General features: G+C 39.4%; 1 protein-coding gene across 2 annotated transcripts in view; it reads right to left on the reverse strand.

Annotated features, from left to right (window-relative positions):
• The window catches only part of MYO16 (myosin XVI), a 616,506-nt gene that overhangs the window by 284,164 nt on the left and 305,475 nt on the right, over positions 1 to 26,867 (reverse strand). For both annotated transcript variants that reach the window (XM_058742988.1, XM_058742979.1), the window contains exons 12-14: positions 21,799 to 21,864; positions 12,064 to 12,191; positions 6,057 to 6,162 (exon numbers count right to left, since the gene is read on the reverse strand). In XM_058742988.1, coding sequence (XP_058598971.1) covers positions 6,057 to 6,162; positions 12,064 to 12,191; positions 21,799 to 21,864 — 300 coding nt within the window. The remainder of the gene's footprint in view (positions 1 to 6,056; positions 6,163 to 12,063; positions 12,192 to 21,798; positions 21,865 to 26,867) is intronic.

Below are 26,867 nucleotides of genomic sequence, written 5' to 3' on the forward strand. Positions count from 1 at the left end.
CAAAAAAAAAAAAAAAAAAACCAAACAAACAAAAAAAACCCCAGCAAGACTGATTATTGTTCCACTGCCCACCTTAACTCTCAAAGAAAATCATAAGAATATGGTACAATACCAAAACTTTAAACAAAAATATAGGTAAAAGGAAGTATGTATATATTTCCTCAGTGGTCACTGATTCAAATTTTACTGGTATGATTTTTTTCGACTTAGGACTGTGTGGGTTTTTTGTTTTTTTTCTTTAAGATTTTAATAGCTTTGCCACTAAAAGTTATGCACTATTATTATGATAGTAGTTAACCTATTGTATTTTCTAAGAGTAAAAACCTGTGTCTTCCTCAATAAAAAAAAAAAAAAAAAACGGCTTACTCATGTGCACCACACCACTGTGCTCTGTAAAAAGCAGTTATTCAATAAATGTGTATTTAAACAACGTAAATGGAATTGAATGTTCCTTAAAGCTGAAAGTCATTTGGGGCAGAATTGGTGAAAAGTCCCAGGCAGTTGTTTTTTTCCCCCCAAACATGATTTTTACGTTCCAAAAACCTATTGCCAGGGAAAAAATCTCCTGCTTGTACAGCTTGAAATTCAAATACAGGGATTAAAAACAACAGTCTGAACTGATGGTAGCTGTTTTGAAGCTGTACAGGGGAACCAGAGCAATCTCCATGGTTGTAGGGTTCAAACCCGTTGCGTAAAACACAACCCGAACCGTGTTGCCAGGGCAGAAGGTAAACCCGCGTAGACCTTTCAGGCAGGACAACTGAAGGAGGAGATTAAAATTCAGAAACATGACAGCTGTGTGTCCCTTACAAACATGTGCATGGCCTGTATGAAAGTATCCAGTCCTCTCTGGAGCTCAGTGCCAGCTCTCTAGCTCTCTGGACCCCACCTAAACCTGGTTCTTCCCTCTGTGCCCTCATGGGTCAGCAGGGAGCCAGCTCAGACTCCTTCACTTTGCTCTCTTCCTCCCCATACTCCAGGTTCTAATCTTCAATTATGTCATCAATGGAAACCACAAGGAAGATGCTCTCTTTTCTTCAGCTTTACATGACTCTGCTGACACCACCCCCCCGCGCCCTTCTTTTTACGTCCCGTGTTCCCTATTTTTCAGTAACTGCTGATCCGAATAACCTCTAGTGACTGCTTTTCTTTCGCAGTATACTGCGATCCAGGGCAAAATTGTGTGGGCTAGACTCCCCAGGGGAGATGCCCTGTGTGTGTCTGTTGCACACACAGCCCCACGTGGCCGCATCGTGGATAGTGGTTGCCGGCGTGGGAACCCACAGCAACGTCACACCACCCAGTGTGGCCGAACTGCTTTCCTATTCAACTCACCCACCTCTCTCCTTTCAGGCCTCCTAAGGAAGTTTCCTTTCATCCCACCTTGGATTGAACTTTAAGCCTTCTACTGAATCTCAGCTCCGCAATCAAGGATGCTCTTTTCTATTCATCTCCTTAATCAGACTTTTCTTTCCCACAAGAAGTACTGGCCCATCCCTGAAACGTACAAAGTTTCACTGAACCCCTGTGATGTTATATTTACAGTCGATTCATATACATTCATTAAATACTTGTATTTAATTCCCACTTGTACACCAGGGTGCTGTGCAAGAACTGTGGGTAAGTTTTGAGAATGCTTTGAACACCAAATGATACTCATCCGGATTGTAATTTAAAGGAAGCCAAAAACAAGAAACAAACAAACAAAAAAAACACCCAGCATAACTGATATAAGTTTAAGCCATACTTAATCCTGGGCGATGTTACCTTATGAGGCTAGGAATCACTTATTTATGACATCCTTAATTTGCATGAAAAATGAATAAAACAACAAACAAGTGAATTAGAAATGGTTTTCCTTGAAATTTGCATGGATATCATAATATTGATTCCCAGACGCTAACTGATTTGGAAGAGTTATATCTATCTAAAGAAATGCAACTTAGAATGTATTTACTTAAGCTAAACTGCGAAGCCAATTTACATAAAGTAATCTAGAATGCACTTTAGAAATTGCACAGCCTGCTCTTTCCAGAAGGATCATTTTAATAAATGATTGCTTTAGTCTATAACTTACAGTGAGGACCACTGTTCCTTGTCATTACACTTAGGCCAACAGCTCCTGGTATTTTGTTAGTTAACCTGAGTGTATTTGATAACTGTTCTTTAGAAATTCTCTAACTCTGCTATGTCTGTAGCAGTACAGTACAATATGTGAACATAGATAATTATTGTATCCTACCCAGGTCAACCCAAAATGTTAAATTATTTTGAGCTGCGCTGTACAATTATGCAGGTTCTCAGTATATGGTTTGAGCTTAATAAATGGTTATGAGTTAGTCATTAATGAACACATATGTCACCATAGATAGTCTTCACAAAGAAAGAAATCTCCAGAATCAGGTGTAGGTTTGGGAATCCGTAAGAGCGGATTTAATTTCTTAAGGACGTCTTTTTCAAAAGTCGAAAATAGGAACAAAATTACATTGACCTATCAATTAAATATACATTCCTCTCATTTCTTTTAAAAGTATTTTTTTTTTTAATTTATTTGTTTTGAGATATAGAGAGCAAGGAGGGGAGACGTAGAGAGAGAGGGACAGAGAATCCCAAGCAGGCTCTCCGTTGTCAGTGCAGAGCCTGATGTGGGGCTTGATCTCAGGAACCATGAGATCATGATCCTGACCTGAGCCAAGATCAAGACTTGGGTGCTTAACCAACTAAGCCACACTGGCAACCCAAGTTCCTCTCATTTCTAAATGAGGAATCAGATACTAAAATTTCTAGAATATTGGGGCACCTGGGTGGCTCAGATGATTAAGTGTCTGACTCTTGATCTCAGTCAGCTCAGATCTTGATCTCAGGGTCATGAGTTCAAGCCCCACATTGGGTTCTGCGCTGGATGTGGAGTGTACTTAAAATAATCAATCAATAAATAAATAATAGATAGAAAGATAGATAGATAGATAGATAGATAGATAGATAGATAGATAGATTTTTAAAAATATTTAATGTTTTATCTATTTTTGAGCAAGCACAAGCAGGGAGGGGCAGAGAGAAAGGGGAAAGAGGATCCAAATCGGGCTCTGCACTGACAGAAGTGAGACCGATGTGGGGACTTGAACTCTTGAACAGCAAGATCATGACCTGAGCTCAAGTCAGGTGCTCAACCGACTGAGCCACCCAGGTGGTCCAAAACAAAAATTTATTTAACAAATAAGATTTCCAGAGTATTCTCACGTGCATGCCACCATGGCAGATATCCCTTGGCCCACAGCGATAAGTTGAAAGGGCAGTGACAGAAAACCAAATACAAACAGCACAATTCTCACAGGGTGATGGGTTTCTACATCTTTATATAATGTGTGAGCTTTTATTTATTTATTTTAAATGTTTATTTATTTTGTAAGAGAGAGAGAGAGTGGGAGAGAGGCACAGAGGGAGGGAGACACAGAATCCGAAGCAGGCTCCAGGCTCTGAGCTGTCAGCACAGAGCCCGACGCGGGGCTCGAACTCACAAACCGTGAGATCATGACTTGAGCCGAAGTTGGATGCTTAACCGACTGAGCCACCCAGGTGCCGCAAACATTTCAACTTTCAGATGGCTTTGTTTTAGGGAATAATCTAAGATAACAGCAGCTAAGTTTTTGCTCCGATTTAATCAGACACTTTCAATACCAAGTCGCAGAATGAACTGGCAGGTGTCTTTCTGCAAATACGTGCCTGGCAAGGCCGGTGCAGGGGTGATTGTGAAGGGGGAGGCGTGCACCTGTCAGGTGACACCAGCACACTTCCCACACCTCGCTATGAAATGTGCACCAAGAGAGAGGGGACTGGGACCACACTGCCCGTCATGTGCATGACGCACAGCACACGCAGCAAAACCTACGGGGTCCCGATGATGGACAAATGGTTTATCCATGTTAAGTTCATTTGCTATGTTTAAGTAAATGAATTGAGGTGACTTGGGATAATTAACTGTGTCTTAGGTATGCTGAAAATACTTCTAGATATCTTAAGCATGTACTCTTTCACGTGCCACATAGTACTTGAGCTCCAACTGTGTGGCGGGCTCTAAGACGGTGTCTCTGAATTCAAGGGACATGCGCATGTCAGCCACTTAAGACATTGTTGAATAAATGAATGAGGGACAGAGGCCACATGGCCCAGCCTGGGGGGATACGTGTTCAAAGGTGGCTCTGTCAAGAATAGGAACAGGGAATCTCTATGAAGCTGGAGAACAGTGTTACCAGGTCAGATTGTCGGGATACTGTAATCATGGGTGAAGCAGGGAGAGGCTGGCATCGAGGCCAAAGCCAGGTTTCCAGTGGGGCAATGAGAAAGTGATTGTGCCACTTATTTGATGGGTGGCCTGGGAGGAGAATGCTGGAGAAACCTGGGAGCCCCTGCGTCCAGCTCTGGCTGTCTTAGGGACGCACACTGTGGGATATCCAGGAGGGCTGCTGGGCAGGGGTCTATGTGGAAAGAAGGGGAGCTGGTGGGTTAGGATGAGACGTGACAGCACATGGAGGGGACGGAATCATGGGATCGGACAGCATGAGGAAGCGCACAGCATAAGACCCCGAGGCCCCTAAAGTAACAGGGCACACGTAAGGGAGTCTTATTTTTGTCTCAAGCATAGAATAATCATCATGAACTTGGGTTATTCTAGTTATTTCCTCTACAGTAATGAAATTGGAAGGCTAGCCCTGCAGGTGGAGACCCCCAGGGCAGCACACTTTTGGGTTCTGATCATGTCCCGATTGGTTATTGATGGGCTGTCTTTCCACCCACCAGGGCGTCTGCCTAGCATACGTGTTCCCTGCAGGATCCTTCTAGCAACTCTTGAGTTTGCACTTCCCCTCTACTGTGGCCAGGGAAAACCTGCTAAAAATACCTACCAGGACTGTGTAAAAACAAGACACAGTCAGTGGTGAGCACCCTACAGGTGTATCCTTGGGTAAAATTCCCGAGCTTTATTGTGTGAAATTTCTGACCTTTATCTTCATGGCTAATAGGCCTTTCTGGTTCCTCCTTGAACCCTGGAGATATTTTAGGTGGATGAAGTATCACCACAAGGAGTCTTCAAATAAAAGCAGGTGTTACTGAATATAACTTAAAATCAGTTTTAATTGCGTGAAGGGAGTCAAAAGTACAAACTCCCAGTTACAAGGTAAGTCAGTCCTGCAGCTGTAACGCACAGCATGGTGGCCACAGTTGGGAAAACTGCAGATTTGAAAGATGCCAAGCAAGTAAATCTTAAAAGTTCTCATCACAAGAGAAAAATATTTAACTATGTGGAGCGATGGATGTTAATTAAAAAATTATAGTGATGATCGTTTCACAATACATGCACATATCAAGTCACTACGTTGCATACCTAAAAACACCACAACGTACATCAAACAAGTCAATATTGGAGATGAACTTTTATTACCTGCCCCTCAATAGCATTAAGCTTTCTTATTATCAGTTCTTTTTTTAAAAATGTCTACTTATTCTTGTAAGAGAGAGAGAGAGAGGCAGACACAGAATCGGAAGCAGGCTCCAGGCTCCGAGCTGTCAGCCCAGAGCCCGACGTGGGACTTGAACTCACGAGCCGTGAGATCATGACCTGAGCTGAAGTCAGACGCTTAACTGACTGAGCCACCCAGGTGCCCCTCTTGTTATCAATTCTTTTACATACTTTGAAACTTCACTATCACCTCTCAATAGTCCCCCACAAAACGTGCTAATCGGGCCAATCCCCCAAAAGTGTCTACACACCGAGTGGCACTTTCTATGTGAACAACAGTAATCTCTAAGTATATTACATGTTTTCAATCCAACTATTCTGAGCAACTATAAAAAAAGAGTATGTATGTTCAAAATATTTTAAAATAAATCTCAAATGGCATTAATTTGCACCAGGCCTCAATCTTCTTTTTCTTTCCTTTATTTCCACCAACTTGGACCAATTAATAGTCAAGCTTATGGTCTATTATGATGTTCCTTTTTATTCACAAACTACAGGTGTCCCAGCTCAACATATTCTCTGACCCAAACAAGAAACTTACGTGCTTAAATTTGGAATCAAACATAGGCCTGCTGAAGCCAGATCTGCACATCAGGTGTCTCGTTATTTGTTTGCTGGCTTCAGACTTCCCCGATCCTCTCTCTCCACTGCCAGAAAACAGAGAGAAAACTCAAGTTTAGCATCTTGGAGAATGTAGCCAACAATTCAATGAGCAGCCATAATCCTGATACAAAGGTGGTGAGGGAAGGACGGAAGAACCTTTCCTGAGTGTATGGTATCATCTAACTCTTAGCTTTGATTTGCTCATCCGAAATATTTAGTACATGTGTACTCAGTCACGTGCCCTTTGTCGTTCCGGACGCTGAGGCAGCATATGAATTTGATGAACGTCTGCCATCCAATGTTTTGTGCTCAGCTTTGTAAATGAACGTAAGTGAGCGGGACCCCAAGGGACGGCCTCTACAGTGAGGATGCATGTGTCCTGGAGCAAATGGCCTTGTAAAAGCTTTCTGAGCCTCCCAGGAAAGACATTACACCTTCCTTGGCCAGAGTTGACCAGGAGAGTAAGGTGCCTGGCACACAGCAGATCCTAAAACGGCCACTTGCCTCTTGAGGCTTCTGTCAGTCTGACGTTTCACGTTCTCCATTTTCCTTGAATCCAGGAAATAATAGTAACCAAACTTGTTATCTGTAGTGACATTTTTGATGTTTCTCAAAACTCATCCAATTTCTATAAATAATTGTACTATATTCCTGACATGAGAGGATAGAGGATTATATAAAATTCCAATACAGTTATTACTTACTAAATACCAAATGGTCTAATACAAAATAAAGTGGTTAGTGCTTCCAGATAGAATGCTCAGGAAAAGTCTTTACTCATCTGATAGCTTAAAAATTAAAATATATATATACATATATATATAGCTCTTTACTAGTGCTTTTTTGGGCTTCTCCCCTGATTATTTGTACTAATGAATTGGAGGAAAGGGTGTTTGCCAGAAAAGAAGCTGAAATGTATTTTTTTATCCAAGTCTCCAGCTGCTAACAAAATACTTCCCTTCCCCGCATCCGCGCCGACCATAAATATTTTAATGACTTTCAGAACCACCACTCTGGCAGCCTGAGGGGAGCAGGTGCCAGAGACCCACACAAGATAAGGAGCTCCTTTCTAGGTTCAAGGACATTTGCTTGTAACCTTCTAATTTCAGAGCAGAAACAATTTAGATCACTCGTGATTGAAATTTCACTTCTACCCTTGTATTCGCTGTTATAAATTGGATGGTTTATAAACCTTGATTTTGTAGAGATTCTGCTCACATTTACGCAGGGTTGGATCTTGAAAACACCATTTGCCTTTTAAAAATGGCACTCCTTCTTTCAGGTGAAATTTACTAAGGGCCTACTATGTGCCGGAGTCTATGCCAGGCTGCAGAGCTCAAGAGGTGCATCCGTGGGCAATCTGGAGGCCATCATCCATCATCCGGGATGCTCTCCAATGAACACCAAGCACATCACGAATGCATACTCAAACTGCAATGGAGCACAGCAAACAATGTGCCAGCAGGTGGAAGAAACCAGGGAGGACTTTGGAGGGTAGGCTCATTCTTGGAGAAAGGGTGGCAGAAGGCAGCCTTCACCCAACATGAAACACTCAACCGGTTCTTCCGCAGCATCTATTCTGAAACCGGCAACAGGTGGTGCATGGACGATGGTGAACGCAGCTGGCAGTCTGCACAGCTGGGAGGGTGTGCGGCTGCTCTGGAGGTCACGTGAGTGCCTTCCCCGCTCTCGCCACTGCGCATGCTCTGTCACTCCACGTGGGGGTAGAGAGAATGATCAATTCTCTTACCTGGCCAAAATCACTAGCAATTTCAACCATCTCATAAAATCTCAAAATGGGCATATTTTATTGAAACGCTGAGTAAAATGCAAGGAAGTTTAAAAAAAAGGATACAGCACAGGGCAGGGTAGGATATCATATTGCAACTAAAAATCCTAGCATGATGTGTTCAAGAAATATCCCTTGATCTGAAAACCCAGTATATGATTAAACTAGAAACTTGATGGAGGATTTTGGGCGGTGCCAATCACAGACCCATAGAAATCTGAAAGCTTATTTGAACAGCCTTGTCTGCAAAACCTGCACATGACAGAGGCGGACCTTATTCTGCTAACTTCACAAGTTACTTCTATGTTCAGCTTATAACATTAATTTGGATTTGCTCAACACACTGTTAGGATAATGGATTTTTGTCACATGTGCTCTGATAATTAATTAAAACCATCTATCAAGGCCTTCAGAAAATTAAAGAGAAGATTGATTATGGTGAACACCAGACTCTCAGTTATAACCCATGACAAAGATCTGAAAATTATTAAAAACTGTTTCTCAAGATGAAGCTTTGTGTGCTAGAGAGGCCTATAATTATCAATCAAGTGAAAAACAAAATTGAAATTTGAAAATAAAAGTTAGAAATTCCTGCTCTAGTCCTAAGTTATAGGACATGTATTCCAGGAATATTTGCATTTTGATCTCCAAATCTTAAATTATCCTTTGTAAATGCTGGTTATGAGACACAATAGACTCTTGGCTGTGATCTTTTCTTTCTTTTTTAATTTATTGTCAAGTTAGCTAACATACAGTGTAGTCTTGGCTTCCGGAGTAGATTCTCATGATTCATCACTTACATACAACACCCATCCCAACAAGTGCCCTCCTCAATTCCCATCACCCATTTTCCCCACCCCGCCAACCCCCCCCACCCACACCAACCCTGCTTGTTCTCTGTATTTAAGGGTCTCTAATGGTTTGTCTTCCTCTCTGTTTGCATCTTATTTTTCCTTCCCTTTCCCTATGGTCTTCTGTTAGGTTTCTCAAACTCCACATATGACTGAAATCATGTGATATCTGTCTTTCTCCAGGTGACTTATTTCACTTAGCCTAATACTCTCCAGTTCTATCCAAGATGTTGCAAAGGGCAACATTTCATTCTTTTTCATTGCTGAGTAGTATTCCATTGTGTGTGTGTGTGTGTGTGTGTGTGTGTGTGTGTGTATGTATGCCACATCTTTATTCATTCATCAGTTGATGGACATTTGGGCTCTTTCCATAATTTGGCTATTATTCATAGTGCTTCCCTGCTCTTCTAAACAATGTATTTAGTTGAGTTCTAAACTTACTAATTTTAATGAATTAGTATAATAAATGCAGAAAGCCTTTATCATAGTCAAGACAATCAAGGAGGTAGAGAAGCCACATAAAAACATCAATCCTGAAAGAAGAGGATGACTAACATAGTAAGTCCTTGTGATCACACATTTGTTCTTCACTTCTTAAAACCTGAACAGGAGTGCCTGGGTGGCTCCGTTGGTTGTGTGTCCAACTTTTGATTTTGGCTCAGGTCATGATCTCATGGTTCATGAGCTCGAGCCCTGCATTGACCATGGTGAACCCTGCTTGGGATTCTCTCTCTCCCTCCCTGTCTGCCCCTCCTCTGCTCTCTCTCTCTCTCTCTGAAAAATAAATAAATAAATAACCAAACAAACATTAAAAAATAAAAAAACCTGAACGAGGAAAAAAAGTTTTTTCAGAAAGACTGAAATACACATGGCATTATTAGCCTTTAAAAATGTCCCAAAGAGGGGCACCTGGGTGCCTCAGTCGGTTAAGCATCCGACTTCGGCTCAGGCCATGATCTTGCAGTCCGTGAGTTCGAGCCCCGCGTCGGGCTCTGTGCAGACAGCTCAGAGCCTGGAGCCTGTTTCAGATTCTGTGTCTCCCTCTCTCTCTGCCCCTCGCCTGCTCATGCTCTGTCTCTCTCTCTCTGTCTCAGAAATAAATAAACGCTAAAAAATTTTTTTAAAAAAATAAATAAAAAATAAAAATAAATAAATAAATAAAAATGTTCCAAAGAAATACTAATTCTGCAGAATATTAGCAAGTCCAACTGGAAAAGCAATCCCATGAGGAAATTCATGTAGAAAGCACTGGGTTAAAGATAAATGGGTTTTTATTGAGAAGGGCACCTTTTGGGATGAGCACTGGGTGTTGTATGGAAACCAATTTGACAATAAATTTCCTATTAAAAAAACGATAAACGGGTTTCTTTACTAAAAGAATTTGCTAGATATTATGAAATCTGTAGCAGGCAGACTCCCAAAGGATATGATTCTTTGGCTCCTCAGAGCTTCACTAAGACCTATGCGTTTCAAAAGAATTAAGCAGATTCAATAAGAACTTAGGAAAACCCACGGATTTGTGCCCGGCATTTTAGGGAAGGCTGGGTGGGCTGTCAGAAGCCTCCTTGAGCAGGCTGCAGGGGGCAAGCCACGCACTGGTGTCTGGCTGGGAGAGTGGGGAAGCTTCGTTCATGCCCAGAAGCCAGACTATGGGCTCACATCCCACATACAGCATCCACTGGACCCTAGACTAATTAATCACCATTTACTAATTCACACTATTGGGCTCACATCCCAGGTTCACTATTCACTGATCACGAGGCCCTAGACTAGTTACTCCTTATAATACACAGTCACCTGACCCATAAAATAGTGATGCTAAAGCTATGGGTAAGGCAATACACGGAAGGTACCCAATGGAGGGTCTGGCACTATGTTCTCAATACATATCAGTTGTTACTACTGCCCACACTATTATACACTCCCCATAATCTAATGGGTTTTTAAAAATGTTCCCCTTTTCATCAAAGTTACACTAGAAAACCCAACAGAGCAGATAAAACTAGATTTGCTTGATTGGAGGATGGCGGAGGCCTCCCCTGCTGCCGGTGCCCCTCCCATCTGGGGACACTTCAGCACAAGTGTGAAAAAACCACTTGCATGCTACTTTGAAAATCAGAACATTGAAGTTTGCAACCACCAATCATACACTCCACTGAACTTTTGACCAAAGTGATAATGTAAAAGTACATAAATAAGTGCTTATTTAAGTATTTAGATGTCTTTTGGGTTCTATGCAGTTGTCCATCTTTACTCACTTTCATTTCACTTTGAGGAGTTATGGAAAGATTTATCCACACATTTGTTTCCAGTCAACACTACTGATTATAACTCAGGCAAAGCCATGAAGGTTGCAGAAGTCCCCTCTGGTAGAATTTTCTCCTAATAAGAAACGTATTTCTTGGGACACCTGGGCAGCTCAGTCAGTTGAGCAACCGACTTTGGCTCAGGTCATGATCTCAAGGTTCATGAGTTTGAGCCCTGCATCGGGCTCTGTGCTGACAGCTCAGAGCCTGGAGCCTGCTTCTGATTCTGTGTCTCCCTCTCTCTCTGTTCCTCCCCCACTCACACTCTGTCTCTCTCTCTCTCAAAAATAAATAAAGGTTAAAAAATTTTTAAAAAGAAATATAATTCTCAATGCAGATCTTGTTTTAATACCTAAATAATTTTTAATCATTTATCACTACATAATCACATTTCACCTCTACTCTCTACTTCTTGTGGTACTTGTGTGTATGGAGGAGTGGGGGGGAGAATTTTTGCTCTGATGTAAATCACTGTCATGAGCATCTGGTAATTTATGAGCTAATGCTACCATTATGTTTCAGTATAAAATACTTCCGGGTATATACTTTGGGTAAAATACAAGCAAACATAAATACCCAGATGCTTTTCCCACATTTGTGTGGGAAAGCCCACATTTGTAAGGTAATAATTTGTGTTTTGTATTTGAGCAGAACCACATTTTGTGAACCATGGTTTGCTAACAGCAGGTGCCTTTCCTTCCCCAGGGTTTCTAAGGCTTGAAAGCAAAAACACTCTGGTTCTAAGTAGTAAATCTTCCAAATGAATTGAGTTTCAGGTTAAGTTTGTTGGTATTGATTCAGCCACACTTGGGGCTATTTCTAATAACAACAAGGTCTCTCCTTTGTAACGAGTCAAATGTACTTATTGCCAAGACATACTGGACTGCTGGGTGCTGAGGAAGTAAATAAACAGAAACCACGAGAAATGAGGACAGCTTGACCGCCAAGCCTCCAGCATGACGCCGAGCATCCATTCGGCCAGGCACGGGGTGCACTCACCTGAGAATGAAGCACTGGGACCGCTGCTCCTGAAAAAGCTGGTGGAAGGCCCTTTCTGCACAGGAGAAGATGTGAGGCGGCAGGGAGGAGCAGGGCTGCCCTGAGCTGCTAAGATAAAGCTGGGAGACCTGCAAAATGTGTGGGACACAGATGTCTGTGAGAAGGCTCCAGCTCGTCTACCTCAGGACACAGTGGACTTCTTTCCAATACACAAATGTGACACAGTCTATTTTTGAATCTCATTTGTAACTACAAAACGTCTGGGAAATTATGCTCTTTCAGCACGTTTTAAGGGTTCACCATGATAAAACAGGGGCATATCCTTGATCCTGAATTACTTGGTTCACAGGCTTGAAATTATTCTGCTGTCCTTAAGCAGAGCAACTGACACAAATCCAGTTTAATAGACACCCACGGAGTAAGCTGAACCTGGGCTAATTTACATCAAATGCAATGTCTCTCGGCGACATTTCATTTCCATAACATAAGATAGAAAGGGTTTTTAATCCGAATAGAAAGCAGTTGCAGTTGAAACACAGAAGAATCTACAAATTTCTCAGAAAAACAAAAATTAACTTAATTTCAGTGACACAGTGATTGATGAGGATTGCCATGGTTCCAGTGTTTTTAGTCCTTTTGAGTTTCTAGTAAATTCTGCTACATTAGAATTAATCATTAAATGACAGGGAGGTGTCTGAGCTGTGAAGAAATAGCATACTTATTTTTTTTTATTTATTTTTTTACAAAGTAACTCCCCTGTAGCCTCAAGGATGTCAAGGTTGGGAAGTTCAGGAGAAGATAGAGGGATGAATCCAGACAAGACAAAAGGGCCTAGAGGCTCAGTGTGCCTGTCTTGTGATGATGGCCTGGGTCTTGGGCTCTGTGGGCATTATGTGGTGATGGGAAAGACCTGAATGAGGCACCCTGACTCGATGGTCACACTGCATCAGGAGCAATTTCCCGATTGAATGGTGGTATGCGGGTTACACAGGTGAATGCCTTGGTTTGCACAATGTTTAGAAATGCACAAGGCATATACTCAAGGTTGATGGGACCCCATGCCAGCAAATCATTTGAAAATGGTTGGGGAGAAAAAGTTGTTTGTGCTATTTATCTGCAAATTTTTCATATGTTTGAAGTTATTTAAAACCATAAGGGAAATAATTTTTTTAAATGGACTAAATGATCTACAGCTATAAGAAATAATTGGATGAATCGCACAAACACGATGTTGAGTGCAATCTATCAGACACAGAGAAAACACTCTCGATGATAAAGTATAAAAACAGGTGGAACTAATCTACACTGTTAAGAAGTCACATGCCCTTGGCAAGCTACTAGTGATTGCAGAAGAGTGAGAGTGTGGCTTCTGGAGAGCCAGAAATGTTCTGGATCTGAGGGCTCATGAAAATGTATCCATCTGGACACTTATAAATCCATGAGCACTATATCTCAATAAAAACTCCAAAAAAACCCAAAATCTGTAAATACTCTGGTTCTGGTGCAGAGACCAGAAAAAGAGATCAGTGGAACAGACTAGAGAACTCAACCCAAGCCCACACATGGGTGGGGATTTGGGGCACAAAATGGGCTGTTTCATGCATCAGTCATACAGGATGGTGTTCAAAAAACCGATATTAGTAAAGGAAAAAAACACTGATCTCTAGCTCATGTGATATGTAAACATGAATTCCAAATGCATTTAAGTCCCAAATATAAACAGCAAAACATAAAACATTTACACAAGTAAAGAGAATAATGCTGTCATGATTTTGGAATAAGTAAATACAGTTCCCAAATACAAATTATAATGGGAAGGATGACCTAATATCACAACAGTACATGTGACAACTGCTTTTCTACCACAAACATCGAACATACAGTAATGATGATAAAAGTCAAAGACAGAGAAGAGATTAAGCTGTGCATAGAATCCATATATTATCCATGTCTTATAAATGACTCCTACAAATATATGCCTACAAAGAAAAACTGGAAATAAAATTGAAAATTGGACAAAGAATATGAACAGAAGAGAATAACTAATAAACATGAGAAAAGATCAGTAACTCTGTTATCCAAGGAAATCCCATTTCAAACAGTAGGGTAATAGATACAAAATACTGGTAACTTTATCAGTGGCACAGTAATAATAATAATAATAATAATAATAATAATAATAGGGGTGTCTAAGTGCCTCAGTCAGTTAAGCCTCCAACTCTTGATTTTGGCTCAGGTCACTATCTCTCAGTTGTGAATTCGAGCCCTACATCGGGCTCTGTGCTGACACCTAGCAGAACCTGCTTGGAACTCCCTCTCCCTCTATCTTCTCACTCCCCCAAATAAATAAATAAACATTCAAAACAATAATCATAATAATAACAGTAATAATGGCTTACACTTGATGTGTGCTTGCTACTGTTCTAAGCACTTCATACTTATTCATCTAATTCTTGTAGAAATTACAAGTGGGGTATGAGAATCCTCTCCCTTTTTACAGGTGAGGAAACTGAAGCAAAGAAGTTAGCGACTGGTGCAAGGTCACATGTCTAATTAGCGGTGGGGTTGGTTTCAAAAGGAAGTTTTCGCCAGCACTAGAAAAATGCATCTGCAGTACTGAGGGTTGTTCTTGCTAACTGGAACAGTGATTTAGCAACAACTTCTAAACTGAAGAAGGTAGGCTTGACCGCGAATCTCTCTGAAGAAACTCTTGCACGTCGGCAAAAAAGCACACACAAAACAGTTGTTAGCACTCTTTGTAAGAGCAGAAAACATGGCAATAATTAAAAATTGGTATAGGGTTTAATGGATGAATATAAGTGGTTGTGTTTTAATATGATAAAATACTATAGGACATTGAGAATAAATTATCTAGGTCTAAAACTATCAATATAAAATATTTTTGAAAGCACAGTGGCTAATGAAAATTTTCTTTCTTTCTTTTTTTTTTTTGGTAAATGGATATGGTTTGTATGTCCTCTGAATGAATTAAAACAGAAAATAATGAAAAAAATAAAAAAAAAAATGAAACAGAAAAAAATGGTATATGCAGTTTTTTCTTGCCTGTGTACAGTAGGACCCCCCTTATCCACCAGTTATATGTTCCAGGACCCCCAGGGGACACCAAAAACCACAGAGAATACCAAACCCTATATACACTTTTTTTTCCCTCTATGGACAGAACTAGGATAAGGTTTAATGTATAAATTAGGCACAGTAAGATTACCAACAACAACTAAGAATGAAATGGAACACTTATAACAATATGCTATAATAAAAGTTGGTGGGCGCCTGGATAGCTCAGTCAGTTAAGCTTCCAAGTTTGACTGAGGTCATGATCTTGCAGTTTGTGGGTTCAAGCCCCGTGTCGGGCTCTGTGCTGACATATCAGAGCCTGGAGCCTGTTCTGGGTTCTGTGTCTCCCTCTCTGCCCCTGTCCCACTCCTGCTCTCTCTCTCTCTCTCAAAATAAATAAACACTTAAAAATTTTTAATAAATAAATAAATAAATAAATAAATAAATAAATAAATGTTGTATGAGTATGGTCCCGCTCTCAAAATAACTTCTTGTCTTGCACTCACGCTTCCTCTTGGGATGATGAGAGATGATCAAATGCCTATGTGATGAGACAAAGTGCAGTGAGTATCACAGGCACGTGATGTAGCATCAGGCCACTACTGACTTTTTTTTTTTTTTAATTTTTTAATATGTTTTTATTTACTTTTGAAGGAGAGAGAGAGAGACAGAGCATGAGCGGGGGAGAGCAGAGAGAGAGGGAGACATAGAATGGGAAGCAGGCTTCAACCTCTGAGCTGTCAGCACAGAGCCCGACGTGGGGCTCGAACCCACGAACTGCGAGATCGTGACCTGAGCCCAAGTCGGACGCCCAACCGACTGAGCCACCCAGGCGCCCAAGGCCACTACTGACTTTCTGATGCTACATTAGAACGAAGATCAGTCCCTGGCTGACCGTGGGTAAGTGAGACCATGGAAAGCGAAAGCTCAGATAAGTGGGGGTGATTATATGTGTGTATGTATAAAGATTAGATGAAAGGATAATAGTTTCAGGGAAGTGGTTGTCACTGCTCATGAAAAGGAATTTGCCTCTGTTGATAGCACACTACACCATCTGATCTAAGACACCATATAATTAAAACATAGCTTTATTTTCTGTACTGCATACAAAATAAATGTTACAGTTAAACCAAGGCACGATGTGTTCTTACCACTTCTTTATAGCTGCATCCCAATCTCAGGAGAGCATTTGAACAAATATGACTTCTTTATTTGAAATAGTTTTCAAATTTTTGTATTTTTGGTTATTCCAGAATTTCAAATGGCTATCAAAATAGTTAATGATAGCGATGTATACACTAAAACTCATAAACTGACCAGGGAGTATTATTAGCCTAGCTGTATTTTCTTGTAGGACAAATATCTGTTCTTTTTGAACACTTGTACTAACACCATTTCACATCCCAAGTCCAACATGGGCCTGATCAAACTCTAACAGAATGCTTCCAAACTCAATCTGTAAAATCTTGCTGAGAATTTCATTAAATGTTACAAACAAGGCCAGACAGAAGAGAGCCAGGAGCATATATGACTCCTACGCCATTTCTTCAAACTACTTAGTGTCACATCTTCTATTTAGGCAAAGTTTTACCAGGCATTAAAGGCGTAATGGATCTTGGGTATCTAAGTTTTTTCATGATTAGCTAATAACCTTTCTCAGATCTCTTTTCTTATAAGCCATGCAGTGTTATATCCATGCAGTGTTAGAGTTTACATTGTAGAATATTCCACCGCTACCACCTGGTAAGACTTAGCTTGATGCTGATTCTATGCTTTATATGTAATGTCAGTACAAAATAATAATGTCAATAATAATAATGCCAATAATTTAATAATAATATTAAATAGATAATAATTAATTCTATTTTTTCCTAAGAAAATTAATTCTATTTTTTCTAAGTTTTTTCATGATTAGCTAATAACCTTTCTCAGATCTCTTTTCTTATAAGCCATGCAGTCTTATATCCATGCAGTGTTAGAGTTTACATTGTAGAATATTCCACCGCTACCACCTGGTAAGACTTAGCTTGATGCTGATTCTATGCTTTATATGTAATGTCAGTACAAAATAATAATGTCAATAATAATAATGCCAATAATTTAATAATAATATTAAATAGATAATAATTAATTCTATTTTTTCCTAGTGAAGCTTGAAGATTTTCACTGACACGGTTCTCATTTTCTGACAAGCCATGTAACCTTTAGATTGGCTACCATTGCCTTCAGCATTATTAACATTATTGCGTATTCTCATGTGGTCCAGCAAATATCATCAGCGTCAGCCACTCTCTTTCGCGCGTGCCTTCTCTCTCCGCTTCACCTCATTCTCTCCCCGTCTGCATCATCTGGAAACCAGAGGATTCTGGTCGGCGGAAATTTTAAGTGCTCTGTTGTAGCTCATGGGGGACATGGCATCACGTCAGCCTCACTCATGGGTACCTCCCTGTGCTGGACTCTCTAGTTCCAGTAAATAAGGTCTTTCTTTTTTAAAGAAGCTTCCCTCCCTCTTTCCACCACGCACAACCCCTCTCAATAAACTGCTGGGAGACTGCAGAATCCTGCCCCATTCGGATGTTTGAAGCCAACCACGCAGTCCCACAGCTGATGAGAGGGCCAGGCCCAGGCCCCCCAGCTGTCCGGATCCCATAACCTGTGGAACCTTCCTGACATCAACAGCGTGACTCACAGGGGCTGTTGGCGTCACAGTATGGTATGAATAGGTCACTCTACTTGTGTGAGTGGGTTACCTACTCATTGTCTACATATCTATATATAGATGACATATTCTGAAAAAAAGGTGTTTTACAATAGAGCACATATAATAATTAAAAAATTGCCTGAGGGCTTGGCATTTGTGCTGAGAGAAGAGTCTGTCACGCATTTTGCTCTGGGGTTAGGTGACATGGATTTAAATTCTGTCCCTACCATCGTGGAAGGCTTTAGAAAATTTGCTAAATCCACATGAGGTTTTTATCACCTCCAAATGGAAATAATAATTCTTATACTGATTGCGTTGCCTTTTGTGATTATGTGACGACATATGTGATGACTTTTGCAGCAGGCCTGCCACGTGATGAGCCCTAGACAGCACCAGGTCTCTTTCCAGCCCCACTCGTCCAGAGGCAATGAGCTCTGCTCAGTCCCTCCAGCTCCGCGCCAAACTTGAACATGCAATGGGAATATTAGGAGACCAACGGTAATCAGAATCTGAAAGCTAATGAAGCCCTAAGCCAGGCATCCCACACTAATGCCACTTTACACAGTGGGACAGCTTAATCTCACTGCCAGTAGCAGCTGAAAAGAAAACGGGTACGATCATTTTTGTGCCCTTGTGTATGCAAAACCATAATTTTGAGAGATAATCTCCAGGTAGTTTATCTGGAATGGTGTCATCATTTCGTACATGGGAGATGTCCAGGTGGTAGATCTTTGGTTTATGAAGTCCATGGTAAAGGTAATGGTGAGGAATACCTGAGAAAAGCCTGATGTTGTTGCTTGAGGGGATAATTGTGTATCTGTTGCTGACGTGTTCCCCCTCAGGACGTTCACTTGTTCGCTGGTTTCCGCAATGATACAAACACCAAGATGTTCATCCTTTCTGATTACTACCTCCACAATGTGTTAGATCTGGTTCTTTAGTGGCCGCCATCTGTCTCGTCACTGTTGTCTCTCCATCCCTCCTCCCTCCTGTTCCTCCTCCCCCTTTAACTCTCCTCCTTCTTCATTGCCTTCTATTATTTTTCTACTTCATTCCTTTTTAAAAATGTTTATCATTTTGAGAGAGAGGGAGAGAGCACAAGCAGGGGAGGGTCAGAGAGGGAGGGAAAGAGAGAATCCCAAGCAGGTTCCGCACGGTCAGAGAGCTTGCCACGGGGCTCAAACTCACAAACCATGAGGTCATAACCTGAGCCAAAATCAAGAGTTGCTTAACCAACTGAGCCACCCAGGTGCCCCTCCACCTCATTCTTAAATGTGGTATGAGTCTTAGAAATCTTACAAAATGAAATACTCATGTGAATTATTCCTAATCTTGCATCCGATGTCAAATCTCAACATTATTTCAATTTAACCTCCAAAAACTTCACATATTCACCTGAATCTGGTTTTTCCTCAAAAATTTTTCTTTTCTTTCATGTTCTTTTTTGTTATGCATCCTCCTAGGCCCACAAATTAAAAACCTGTGTCTCCAACAGATGCCCTTCTCTTTATTTTTTTCCTCAAGCTTTTTATCAGTGCATATTTTACCTAAATATATTTATTTTCCTCTTACTTTCTATGCCAGCGTCTGTTGGAAATGATAGATATAAAGGATAATACATATAAGTTATATGTTGCATTCACCATTTTAAGTTTTAATGAACTGTTCCTGCAAAAATCTCAATATATCATATCTTGTTCCTACAACAATATAGAAATATGTTTCTTGATGTGTCTCTCCTTTCTCTATTAATGTGTATTTCTGAAAGAACTGAAAATACAGCATGATATTTTAAGGTGTAAAACTGCCACACTATTAACACCCTAAAAACAAACAAACCACAAAGTCACAGGTTTGTTTCATTTGAGATACACTATATATTATAACATGATAAGTAATGCCATACTAAAATAATTTATTATGTTAAATTTTCCCTAATACTTACAATTTGACCTCTAGGTCTATAGAAGCATTTAAATAAAATATATATATGTATATATATATATATTTTTAAATTTTTTTTAACATTTTTTTTATTTTTTATTTTTGAGACAGAGAGAGACAGAGCATGAACGGGGGAGGGGCAGAGAGAGAGGGAGACACAGAATCGGAAACAGGCTCCAGGCTCTGAGCCATCATCCCAGAGCCCAATGTGGGGCTCGAACTCACAGAGTGTGAGATCGTGACCTGAGCTGAAGTCGGACGCTTAACCGACTGAGCCACCCAGGCGCCCCTATATGTATATATTTTATTCAATTAGTTAAAACTAGTTTTGTCTCACCAGAAGATTCTTACTGAGTCTAAGATCAAATGTAAAAACATAAATATAAGCCAGGAACAACACACTAAATGTCAACTTTAAATAGCAGGGGTTCTCTCTCTCTCTCTCTCTCTCTTAAATTGAATAATAATGAACTTATGAAATACCAAAGATGAAGAATTCTGTAAAGCTTGTGTAAGGCAAAATAAAAAGCCCCAAATACTTATAAAAGGCAAAAGGTCAAAATATAATGTTATAACTTAAAACAACTATCCAAATTAAACTCCAAGAACTTAGAAAGAAGGAGACAACAAAAATAAAGAAGCAGAAATCAATTATATAGAGAATAAATATACACTAGAAAAAAATTAAAAGTCAAGAGATGCTTTTCTTTGAAAAGAGTAATACAATCAATAAATTCCTAGCAAATGGATTTTAAAAAGTCAGAGAAGGCCCAAATTACCAACATATGGAATGAAAGTAAATCACTCAAATTCTACACACATTAAAAAAATAAGATCATGAATAATTATGTGCCAAAAACTTTTGAAGATTAAATGTAAGAAACAGAATCCTTGAAAAACAAAATTACTAAAAACTGACATCAAAAGAAATAAAAATATGAGTAGTCCATATGTCTATCTAATAATCACAGGTTAATGTTACTCCTCTGGCAGAACTGCTGATCCCTCTTGTCCTGGGCTATCATGCGCCCACACAGTCAGACTGCCCAGGGCTACGGCTGGGATTGGGCCGAGTGGAATAAGGACAGTAGGCAAGGGGCAGTGGTTTCAAAGCAACAGTGGAAGGGACTTTGGGAAGAAGGGTGGAGGTTGGAGTAGTTAGGGTGCACTCTTTCTCAGGAGGTGTTTCTGTAAGAATTCTTCAATGATTCCTTGGGAGCTTCAAGAAGGTGATGTCTCTATCCCTTCCCCTCTCCCTCTCCCTCTTCTCCACACTTCCTCTTGCCACCTCCCTCTCCAACTTCTCTGAGTATGTCCCTGTTTCAAGAACCTGTGTCTACTCCTCTCTCCTGTTTGTTATGTTCCTGCTCCCTACGAGGGATTCTGCTTTAACTGGAAACAGCCTTGTGAACAAAAGAGAGAGAGAGAGAGAGAGAGAGAGAGAGAGAGCTTGCACAATGATATTTTTGATCTCTTACTACTCAAAAATCATACTGTGTTTTCAGTTGCCTGGAATAATTTTCCAAAAGCAATTGCTCTTTTAATTTTGAAAGTCTCATAATTTAAAGTGGAAAGTCATTTGGAAAAATGTATAAATGCAATAATATCCTTTCTTATTCTCATGGTTCTATAACATCATAGAACTTTTCTGAAAGAGGTCATGATGTTAAAATAAATACTTTACACCAAATGACCTTGAATTAGTCAGGAAGGAATGGAAAACAGAGTAACGCATTATTTAATTTTAGAAGTTTGTCTAGTGACTACAATTATAGGAAAATTACACATTATAAGTGCAAAGGAATCTTTTGATAAAAATAACATCCCGTTCCATTTTTGTCTCAGGACAAATTAAAGTCACTATTATGCAAATTTTCAGTTTAGAGTTTTCTGAGAAGTTTCTGACTTTACTTATTGTTTGCAGGTTTCTTCTCAATCGATCATTTGATATGGATAGGTACATCTAGTGGGTGTTACCCTACATTATTAAATGGCATCCAAAATTTTGTACTCACCATGGTGGAATAAATTGGAAGCTCTTTGAATGGGTTAACAAGCAAGAGGATGTCTCCAATAAAAGTCTGTTAAAAGAAAAGGATACAAGTGGTCAGTGGACTATATAAATAGGACAGTTAAAATTAAAAATTATAGAATTTTTTAATCATTGTGCAAAATACAGAGAACAAATAAAAGCCGTATTTTAACATTTTGTGATCCTATGGAGAGTTTGTAAATAAAGAAACACAAAAATATAATTCAAATAAAATAAAATTGATAGGCTTGTTCCACCGACCACATAACAACTCAAATAACTGGATTCTAAGAATTTCTTTTCTTAAAGGGGCTTTGTGAGAATCAGAGTGAATAAAAAATATAACATTAAAACACATGGCAAAAAATGCTGAAGGTAATAAAGTAATGAGTTCTATGCTGCTGCAGAACAATAATAAGATGCATAACGCAAATTTAAAGTACAAAAAAGCAAATATAAATACTTTTGCGATTAAAAAAGGACAAGTAATGAGATATAAAGGCACAAAGAACAGATGGAATAAATAGAAACCAAATAATAAAATGACAGATTTAAACCCCAAAACATCAGTAATTACATCAAATGCAAAACTACTGAATACTCTAATTAAACGACAAAGATTATGAACTGGATTAAAGTACTTTAAATATATAGATTAAGAAAATTAGAAAGTAAAAAGATAAAACAAGATACACCTGCAAACAATAATAACAAAAATGTGATTTAGCAATACTCAATTCATGAAAAAATAAATAAAAGTGATGAAAAGGGACATTGCACAATGATAACATGTTAAACCAATCAGGAATATATGGCAATTTAAAATTTCTATGAGACTAAAATTTAGCACAAAATGCATGAAGCAAAAACAGCTGTAAGGAGAAAAATTTAACACAGTAGTGGGGATTTGTAACAATTTGTTTTAGTAATTCATGGAATAAGCAGACAGAATGTTGAAATAATTACCACATTGACTGACTTATACACAACACTGTTAGCAAACAATTGCAGAATATACATTCTTTGAAATTGATCACAGACCAGTTCCATTGTATTTAAAGGACTTGAATTACACAGAGTGTGATTATGGCAGAAATAAGACAGAGATTATCAACCGATATCTAGAAAATTACAAAATGTCTAGGAATTATACAATACATCTGCAAATAACCTATGAGCCTAAAAAGGAGCTACAACGAAAATGAGAAAATATTTTGGTTATCTCCTAATTTGTGAGATGCAACTGAAGGTATATTTAGTATGGAAATTATTGCCTGATATGATATTTATAATGCTAGAAAAGAAGAAAAGCTGGTAATTAACGATCTAATTGTCCTTTTCAAGGAGCACATCTGATCACATCAAATTATACAGAAATAAATAATCAGTATAACAGTAAAAATTAAAAGAATAGAAACAAAAGTCAGAAGGTGGCCTTTTGAACAATGTAATGAAACGGTGAGTACCCTAACAAGACTTTGGAAACAAGAGAAAATGCACAAGCTACTAGTAGCCAAAATACGACATTACTACAGACAGTATAGACATGAAAACAGATGAAGAGATATTAGGAATCATACTTTAGTCACTGTGGCTGGATATTTAGATAATGTGATAATGTGACAACAATCCACCATCTTTACCAAAACGAACACAAGAAGATACAGAATGTCTCACGACTTTGTTTTTCTGAAAAAGAACTTTGAATCTCTAAGAAACCTTTGCACCAAGAAAATTTAAACTTCACTGGTGAATTCTTCCCAACATCAATGAACAAGATAAATGTTACACAAATTATTTTAGAATATAACAGAAAAGGAACGCCATTACATTTTAAGAGGCCTGCATAAACTTGGTATTACACACCTAACTCGTATATTCAAAGAAAGAAAATTTACAGGTTTCTCTCTTTCGTTAAGTACGTGCAAAAATCGTGAACAAAATATTGACAAATTAAATCCAGTAATACATTCAGCAGATAATCTGTTTCAACCAAGTAGGCTTTATTCTAGTAATGCAAGGTTGGCTTCATATTAGAAAACCAACTGTTACAATTTATAATGCTAAAGAGTAGGGATGCCTGGGTGGCTCAGTCAGTTGGGCAGCTGAATTCAGCTCGGGTCATGATCTCACAGTCTGGGTTTGAGCCTTGCGTCGGGCTCTGTGCTGACAGCTTGGAGCCTGGAGCTTGCTTCAGATTCTGTGTCTCCCTCTCTCTCTGCCCCTCCCCTGCTTATTCTCTGTCTCTTTCTTAAAAAATAATACATACTAAAAAAAATTTTCCAATACTAAAGAGTAAAGAATAAAAGCCATATGATCATCTCAATAAATGTCAGAAAACATTTAATAGTATTCGATGCCCACTCCTGACTGAAAATAATAATAACTTTGAAAAGTATTAATATAAGGAAGTTAATCAAATAACATTCAACTGGATCTATGGCAGGGTTACTGCAAACAACGTGCTTAATGATAAAACATTGAAAGCTTTGCCCTGGGATCCAAAACGAGGTAGGGATGCCTAATGTTGTCACTTCCAGTCATCTTTCTATTAAGAGTACCATCCCATGAAATAAAATAAGAAAAGAAAGTAAGGACGCTATCAAGATTTAAAAGAAAAAAATAAAAGCCATTATCTACATACCATATAACGGTATGTGCTGAAAATCCCAAAGAATCTCCATATAAATCCATGTTTACATATGAATTTAGCAAGATTGGCAGATAAAATATGCATATTACAATTGAATTATATCTCCATATTTGTCATAAACAATAAGAAAATGAAATTCCCTTGTTATTTTCAATAAGAAAATAACATTTATTATAGCATTATAGCATCAAAACTTGAAAAATGCCCAGTTGGGGCGCCTGGGTGGCGCAGTCGGTTAAGCGTCCGACTTCAGCCAGGTCACGATCTCGCGGTCCGTGAGTTCGAGCCCCGCGTCAGGCTCTGGGCTGATGGCTCAGAGCCTGGAGCCTGTTTCCGATTCTGTGTCTCCCTCTCTCTCTGCCCCTCCCCCGTTCATGCTCTGTCTCTCTCTGTCCCAAAAATAAATAAAAAACGTTGAAAAAAAAATTAAAAAAAAATAAATGCCCAGAAACAGATATAATATAAAGGGTCAAGAGTTCTACACCAAAAATTTAAAAATGTTCCAGAGAAATGAAACACAACCAAAAGAGGGATATTAACCTTCCATGATATATAGAAGACTTCCATGTGTTAAGATCTATCATACTGCCATAGTGATTAAGATCTTTCGGTCCTGGTTTAGACACAAATGGATCCATCCATACAACAGAATATGGATTCTCCTCCCCATGGTCATCTTGTTATGGCAGTGGGGAAACACTACTCTGGACACTTCTCTTGCACCACTGTGAAATCACTTCCACCCTAGTAACATACCTTAAATGTTAAAGTTAAAACAATCAAACTGCCAGAAGAAATACAGGAAACTAGCCTCGGCCAAATTTTATGACCAAGGCCAAATTTTCTTAAGTGGGACACAAAAAACACTCAACGTAAAGAATTTTGTGAAAATTGCAAAGTTCTATTCTACACACCTATTCTACAGACCTATTCGCAGACGAAAATGGAAGCCACCAACTGGGAGAAAATGCTCACAACATGTACATCTAACAGAGAAAGAATATTCTGAATGTATACAAATCCCTACATATTGATAAGAAAAAGTAACACGACCCATTCATTTTTAAATGCCAGTATAACTGAACGGTCATGTCCTGAGCCAAAATGGCCAAGTGAGCAACACACACCTACAGGTCACCATCATCAGGGAGTGGGAAGACTTGAGCTCAAACCACAATGAGATAGCAGACACCTGCCAAGATGGCCGGAATCCGTAAAAACTAACAGTACAACAGATAAGACTGAGTATGCTGTGGGCGGGCAGGGTGTGGAATCCTGAGCTGTGTGGTGGGTAAGCACTCTGAAAAAGTATTTGGGTGTGTCTACGAGGCTGAATGTCCCTGTGATGCTGCCATTCCCGTGCTGGGTTAACGCCCTGCGAACAAAGCTCTACGTGGCCCCCACAGAAATACGTACTCATATTCGCGCGTTGCCAAAAAGGGCATCAGGATGGTTTCTAACAGTATGATCCACCCAAGTCACATAATTGTAATGGTATATTTCGAAACCAAAAAGCGGAGAGAACAAAAGGGTTCCTCAACCATAGAGTAAATACATAAATTAGGATATATTCATACAGCAGCTCATTTTACAGAAAAATGGGTAGCTATTGCCACCAGCAACAAGATAGATGATTATCGGAAATATAACAATGAATGAAATTGACAGAGGCAGAAGAGAACACCCTGGATGATTCCCTTTAGAGAAAGAGAGAAAAAAAATACAAAATGAATCTGTAACTACATATACGCCGAAATCTTTTTTTTTTTAATTTTTTTAACGTTTATTTACTCTTGAGAGAGAGAGACAGAGCGTGAGCGGGGGAGGGGAAGAGAGACAGAGGGAGACACAGAATCTGAAGCAGGCTCCAGGCTCCGAGCTGTCAGCACAGAGCCCGACGCGGGGCTCGAACTCACAAACCGTGAGATCATGACTTGAGCTGATGTCGGACGCTTAACCAACCGAGCCACCCAGGAGCCCCGATACACACTAAAACCTTTTTAATGATTAGGGTCAACTGGGGAAGGTGCTGCTTATATTTCATTTCTTTATGAAGCTGCTGGTTACTTGAGCCTGTTCACCAGCTGAAAACTCATGATGCCATACACCCATCTCAGTTGTGCCCTATGCTCTCTACGTGCTGTGATGCAATCCAACATTGACTTAGAAGGCTTGGCCACTGTGTTACAGCCACGTACAGGAGAAAAGAAAAGGGAAATGATTGCCCCAAAGGGGAAGATTTACAGTGAAGTATCTGAAAATTGCTCAGAAAAATGAAGAAAAAGAGATCAAGGGAGAATCGGGAAATGTGCTACGGAAGTAAAAATGAGGAACTACAAAAAAAATCAAAACACTTCCAAGTTGCATTTTTCTATTGATATATAATTTTTACTTTGGTC

Source organism: Neofelis nebulosa, chromosome 1 (assembly GCF_028018385.1).
Source record: "Neofelis nebulosa isolate mNeoNeb1 chromosome 1, mNeoNeb1.pri, whole genome shotgun sequence".
Lineage (NCBI taxonomy): Eukaryota > Metazoa > Chordata > Mammalia > Carnivora > Felidae > Neofelis > Neofelis nebulosa.